The sequence below is a fragment of the Sinocyclocheilus grahami genome, unplaced genomic scaffold (genome assembly GCF_001515645.1).
Source record: "Sinocyclocheilus grahami isolate Dianchi unplaced genomic scaffold, SAMN03320097.WGS_v1.1 scaffold2974.1, whole genome shotgun sequence".
Classification (NCBI taxonomy): domain Eukaryota; kingdom Metazoa; phylum Chordata; class Actinopteri; order Cypriniformes; family Cyprinidae; genus Sinocyclocheilus; species Sinocyclocheilus grahami.
This window is the reverse complement of record NW_015508147.1, coordinates 16,172-22,852: the sequence shown is the minus strand read 5'-3', so window position 1 is coordinate 22,852 and position 6,681 is coordinate 16,172. Positions and strand designations below refer to the sequence as shown.

At 44.2% G+C, this 6,681-nt stretch overlaps 1 protein-coding gene across 1 annotated transcript in view; it reads right to left on the bottom strand.

Annotated features, from left to right (window-relative positions):
* Positions 1 to 316: 316 nt before the first annotated feature.
* Positions 317 to 6,681, bottom strand: part of LOC107575883 (complement C3-like) — an 18,368-nt gene continuing 12,003 nt past the window's right edge. The window contains exons 6-11 of the mRNA XM_016262199.1: positions 4,930 to 5,086; positions 4,520 to 4,683; positions 1,224 to 1,382; positions 980 to 1,039; positions 808 to 898; positions 317 to 420 (exon numbers count right to left, since the gene is read on the bottom strand). Coding sequence (XP_016117685.1) covers positions 332 to 420; positions 808 to 898; positions 980 to 1,039; positions 1,224 to 1,382; positions 4,520 to 4,683; positions 4,930 to 5,086 — 720 coding nt within the window. The 3' untranslated portion in view covers positions 317 to 331. The remainder of the gene's footprint in view (positions 421 to 807; positions 899 to 979; positions 1,040 to 1,223; positions 1,383 to 4,519; positions 4,684 to 4,929; positions 5,087 to 6,681) is intronic.

Genomic DNA, 6,681 nt, shown 5'->3' with positions numbered 1-6,681 from the left:
GAGCTTTTGGTTTGAACCCGAGTCCGTTTGACTTCAGAATTATTACACTGTGGTGACGCAGAGCTGCTCGTCTCTGAATAAACTCGTCTCTGTATTTGTAAAACAAGTGCCATCCGTGTTAGAGCGCAGTGAAACTGAAGTCTCTGTCAGAGTCATTATCTAATCACAATGGTAACCAGCTTTCACTAGTACTCACATGATGCATGATGCAAACATACCGCCAATGTGAGAAAAGTGAGGGGGGGATCGAACTCGGGCTCCAACCAAGTAAACAAAGCAAGTTTAAAAACAGCCAACATGAGCACATGCTGATAAATTACAAATAAATGATTTAATGACAAAAAATATACTTATTAGGATATTGTTTCACATACAAGAAATCCATAGTGAAGCTGTAACTTGCAATGGCTCTTTGTTTTTCTAAAGGGAAACAAAATATATTATATACTATATTAAAATAAGGGGTTGGGTATAAATACAGTTTTTCACACTTAAAAATAACCCTGGGTCATTCTAAACCCCAAGGTTAACTGAATTCTATATTATGTTGCTTCACGTTCACACTGCTCATAATTTACCCAGGGTTAACAATTCATCTGTACGCATTTTAAAACTGATATTTCACATTTTACATTCCTAAACCCTGAGTTAACATTCTAATTTGCATATTTGCAGTGTCAGTGTCATTTGTTGCCTTTACCTGGGGTTAAATATGGGGTATAGAGCAACAATAACCTGGAGTTAATTGCAGTGTGAAAAACATCATGTATGGAAAGTGCCACAGAAAGGGCAGGAGCTCAATCTTACCTTCATTGTCTTTCTCCATTTTAACAGTCAGATCAAAGAAAGTACAGTCAGATTTCTTCTCAACAGGTCTGGCGTAGTACAGCGTCAGAACCTGAAAACAGCACCACGTCTCAGATTAGATGTTCAAACGCTAATCTTGCTGTTGACTGTATAAACGCTCACAAACACTCACTGAGAGAATGGCTGTTCCAGTTCCTTTAGCAGTTACATTGAACTCCTGGTTTATCTCCACCTGTTGAGTGAATGCAGACGTACTCGAGTCATCAGAATAGTCAAATCCATGATATAAAAGAGATACGTGAAGATTTTATTAAACATGATGGCGAACAACAAAACGTATATAATAAAACAATACGATTTCAATTGAAATATGAAGCTAGAACCATTTTGAATGATTTTATTTTGTTACTCCTCACCCTGTCTGATCGTGTAAGATGTGCATTCTTTGTTTTGATAGCCCATTTGACAGGTTTGCTTCTTCCTGCCACGGACAGCTCCACGTCCAGATTGAAGTTTTGACGGTCCTTCACCTGCGTGCGATACTCTGCCACGGCCTGGAACACCATGATGGTCGCCTAGAAAAGACAGAAAAGCATTCAAAGACAGGACTCCAGGCTGCAACTAAAATGTAATGATGTGAGAAACACAGCTTTCTGAAACTTTGAATAAACTGAATCAATTGCTTTGCAAAAAGAATCACTGCTTTGAAGTGCTGGAAACACCACACTGGTCATTCCTGCTAGTCATTACAGTTTAAAAGCAATTAAAACTTGCATTAAAACATATTTTACAAATCAATAGCAAATGTTTTATTGAAAGTGTAGACTAAGAAATGCAATTAAGAAATCAGGTACTACCATTAAATTTTATGTGTCTGCATAATGATATTTTATTAATTTGAAGTGCTTGTTTTGTTTGTTTTATGGAAATCTTGGTTAATCAGGCCAAGAATGTTTTTTGTTATTATACAAATGGATTTAAAGGAGTAATGAAATATAACTACAGTATTTTTTTTTAGTAATTAAGCTATAGCAACTTATGTGTATTTGCATGTATTATAAATGAGTTTAGGCTATTGATTTTCATAACAAATACCATAGAAACCATATAGTTACTTTTTACAATGGTAGCTAGGTACAATGCATGGTAGTTAAAATGCATGGTTTACCTGCCATTAACATGGTTCAATTTAATAAGAGTAGAATCTTAACTCAGTCAGAATATTTAGTTCCCTTCCGATAATACACTTGTACGGCCCCCCATCACAGGCTATTCTTGAGATTCGCCTTCGAGGGAGTGGATTATCAATACACAGGGCCTGGCTGTCCCTGCGGCTCTTTCCCCACTGAGACAGGCAGGAATCCGCATTCTCAACTACCTCGACGACTGGCTCATTCTGGCCCAGTCGGAGTCTATCTCACAAAGCCCTTCTCCTCAGCCATTTGGAATGCCTGGGGGTCAGGGTGAACTTTGCCAAGAGCGCACTGTTTTCCAGCCAGCGAGTCTCATTCCTGGGAACAGTATTTGACTCGGCTCAAATGAAAGCGAAGGTCACAACAGAGCCTGCCCTGAGCATACGGCGGCTCGCAGCCTGCTTCAAGGCTGGTGCCTCTCACCCCCTCAAGAGGTTTCAGAAAATGCTTCATGGCTGCAGCATCTCCAGTGCTACAGTTGGGCCTCATGCGAATGCGCCCCATCCAGCACTGACTGAAACCGCAGATCCCATCCCATGGGTGGCGTCATGGACGCCTGATTATCAGGGTAAACCAGGCCTGTGTAATGGCCCTGACCCCCTGCATGAACACTCAATGGATGGAACAGGGAGTTCCCCTGGGAATGGCCTACAGGAGGAAGGTGGTTTCGACAGATGCTTCCAACACAGGTTGGGGAGCTCTGTGCGAAGGGAAACCAATGTTTGGCCACTGGTCGATACCGGAAAGCAGTCTGCACATCAACTGCCTCAAAATGTTGGCGGTATGGCGGGCCTGTCGAACCTTCCTACTAGACCTCAGGGGCCATCATGTCTTGGTCCATTCGGAGAGCAAGACGGTGGTGTCCTACATAAATCTCCAGGGGGGACTATCCTCGAAGCAACTTCTTGTACTAGTAGAGTGCCTCTTGGAATGGGCCCAGCTAAACCTACGTTCGCTGAGAGCAGCACACGTTCTGGGCATATTGAACCGAGGAGCTGATAAGTTGTCACGAAGCAAGGTCCTCTCAGAGGAGTGGATGCTTCATCCGCAGACAGTTCAGAAAATTTGGGAAGTCTTCGGCAGAGCGGAAGTAGACCTCTACGCCTCAGAAGACAATTCTCACTGCCCAATCTATTTTTCCAGGGACAAGGATGCGTTGGCCCACAACTGGCCTAACCACCTTCTCCACGCTTTTCCCCCAGTTGCCCTGATTCCACAGGTAATCAGGCAGATCAGGGAACAGTTACGCAAAGTGCTCCTGGTGGCCCCGCTCTGGAGAAACCAACATTGGTTGGCAGAGCTGTCGCAGCTGCTAATAGCATCCCCGTGGCCTATTCCTCTGAGGCGAGATCTCCTCTCCCAGGCGAAAAGGATGATATGGCACCCCAGGCCAGAGCTGTGGGCCTTGCACCTGTGGCCATTCGACGGGAGCCTGTTAGTCTCCCAAATTGTTTGTTGAACACCATTTCTCAGGCTAGAGCTCTGACGACAAGACGCCTCTATGCCCTTAAATGGTCAGCGTTATCTGGACGCACTCACTTGCGACGTATCGGTGATACTGTCCTTCCTGCAGGAGCTGTTGGACAAGGGATGCTCCCTCACCACGCTCAAGGTCTATGTGGCGGCAATAGTGGCTTCTTATGCCCCTATGACGGGCCAATCGATCGTCAAGAACAACTTTGTTGATCATTTTTGAGGGGAGCCAGGAGGTTAAATCCACCATGGCCTCTCACTGTCCCTATGTGAGACCTGCCCACTGTTCTGAGGGCCCTGAAGGGTCCTCCCTTCGTGCCGCTGCAGTTCGTCGATCTTCGGTCCCTGACGTTTAAAACCGCCTACTCTTCCACGGGCCTACAATGCCCTGTTGGAGTACGAGCCCACTCAACTAGAGGCATCGCCTCTTCGTGGGCATGGTCTGGCGGCGTGAACATTGCAGAAATTTGTGCGGAGGCTGGCTGGGCCTCGCCATCCACTTTTGCTAGGTTCTATAACCTTGATGTCCCTGCCTTGCAGGCAAGGGTTCTTTCTGCTTATCTGGTACGTAGTTCGCTCTGAGTGCAGTTTGTATGTAATATGCCCAGACCTATCAGAGAGCTTACTTGTGCGCTCTCGGCCCCCATGTGTGTTGAGGCTGCGCAAGTCTTCTGGAATGATCACTCGGCTGGGTGAGGCCTTCGTGAGGCTTAGCTCGTTAGCCTGGAGGGATTTATTGTCCTTGTTCTCTTGGGCCCTGAGGTGCTAAAGACAAGGATTACCATTGTTGTTCCTCTTCCACGGCACGGCGTGATTGTACTGTTCTCATAGCGTCTAGCAAGACCCAGTACGAGTGTAGTATCGAAAGGGAACCAAGGTTATGTTTGTAACCGAGTACAATTTCACCCTATAACAATGAGGTAGTAACAATATTTACAGATGCTATTGTTCTCATTAATGAAAGCTCAAGCTGCACCTACTGTCAAATGCTGGCTCCACCATCTGTACACCTATTATCACAGTCAAATGATGAGGTGTTAGTGTACCTGTGTGGTGCCATAAGCACCATAGTGAGTCTGTTGTCTGTTCAGCCAGTGCACTGCTTCTCCTGCTTTATCAAAGTCTTTGTCCTTCACAAGCGCCAGCACAGCATAAGCCGTCGCCTCTAGTGAGTGATGATGTTGTCCAGGGACAGTCCAGGACCGACCGGCTGTTTCAAACACAACACAAGTTTATCAAAAGATGTGGAGATGAAGCCCCATTCGCATATGCTGATCCCGACCATTGAGCTTGATGCTTTGGCTTCTTTATGAGCTATTTGTGCTGCTGGTATGCCACCAACAAGCAGCTGTAATTACAAGCTACAATTCATAATTTTCCACTCTTATTTTATTGTTTATTTTATTGTTCTATGTTGTATGAATATCAACACATTTTTGATGTTGGTGTGACTGACCTTCTCCTTGGGTGGAGTGTCTCATCAAGATGCCTTTATTGAGTTTGTTGGCATTGGCCATGGCGTAGGATGTCATCGCAACAGCGTAAGGATTGGTCAGTTGTGGAAATCGACCTTCCAAGAAGACAACAGCCTTCCTGATACTTTCAGGCAGACTCTATAAAAATGTGGGTACGGTGTTAAATCCAAGACGTAGAGTGTAAAAGAAGCAACTGTCAATTATTAGTAGTTCTGGGCTGGTGCTGGGTGATATGCTTCATAGTCATGTATTGTCCTATCTTCTATCACGTGCAATAGTTTACTTATTTGATTAACTTATTTATTCACTTATTTACTCATTCATTTATTTATTTACTTCATTTTGAGGATCAAATGAGGATCGTTTCCTATAATTTTGCAAGCAAAGTGAAAAAAAGTTTTTTTACTATCATTCCACAATTTGCCACACCACAAACTGTCAAACACATCTTACCAGCAAACATATACTCATTTTCATCCTTCTCTCCACTCTCTGAGGCAGAAGTCTCTAAACTCATCCTTTCCAATCATCCTAATCCTTGTCCGTTTGATCCTATTCCATCTCATCTCCTTCAAGCCATTTCTCCTGCCGTTGTACCTGCACTCACTCACATCGTTAACACATCCCTTCACACTGGTGTTTTTTTCCTCAGCATTTAAACAGGCTTGTATAACCCCACTTCTTAAGAAACCCACTCTTAATCCAACTCATTTAGCGAACTACAGACCAGATTCCCTTCTACCTTTCATTGCATAAACACTTGAATGAGCTGTGTTCAACCAAGTCTCAGCCTTTCTCACACAGAACAACCTCCTGGACAGCAACCGATCTGGCTTCAGAAGTGGACAGTCGACCGAGACTGCCTTGCTTTCAGTTGTTGAAGCCCTAAGACTGGCAAGAGCGGCTTCCAAATCATCTATACTTATTTTGCTGGATCTGTCTTCTGCTTTTGATACAGTGAACCACCAGATTCTCCTGTCAACCCTATTGGAAAATGGCATCTCAGGAACTGCACGCCAGTGGTTTGAGTCTTACTTCTCAGATAGGTCCTTCAAAGTATCTTGGAGAGATAAGGTGTCCAAGTCGCAACATCTAGCTACTGGGGTGCCTCAGGGCTCAGTACTTGGACCACTTCTCTTCTCTGTCTACATGGCATCACTAGGTTCTGTCATTCAGAAACATGACTTTTCATATCCCTGCTATCCCTGATGAGCCGACGATATCTGCTCGCATCTCCGCATGTCTAACAGACATTTCTTGTTGGATGACAGACCATCACCTTCAACTCAACCTGGCTAAGACAGAACTGCTTGTGGTTTCAACAAACCCATCACTTTATCAAAATTCCACCATCCAGTTAGGGCTCATCAACCATAACTCCTTCAAAATCAGCTATAAACCTTGGAGTTGTGATTGATGATAAGCTGGATTTCTCAGACCACATTGTTAAAACTGCCCGGTCCTGCAGATTTGCTTTATACAACATTAGGAAGATCAGGCCCTTTCTTTCAGAACATGCAACACAACTCCTTGTTCAAGCTCTTGTTCTATCCAGGCTGGACTATTGCAATGCTCTCTTGGCAGGTCTTCCAGCCACTGCTATTAAACCTCTATAATTAATCCAAAATGCCGCTGCAAGATAAATTTTTAATAAGCCAAAAAGAACGCATGTCACACCTCTGTTCATCAAATTGCAATGGCTACCAGTAGCTACTCGCATTAAATTCAAGGCA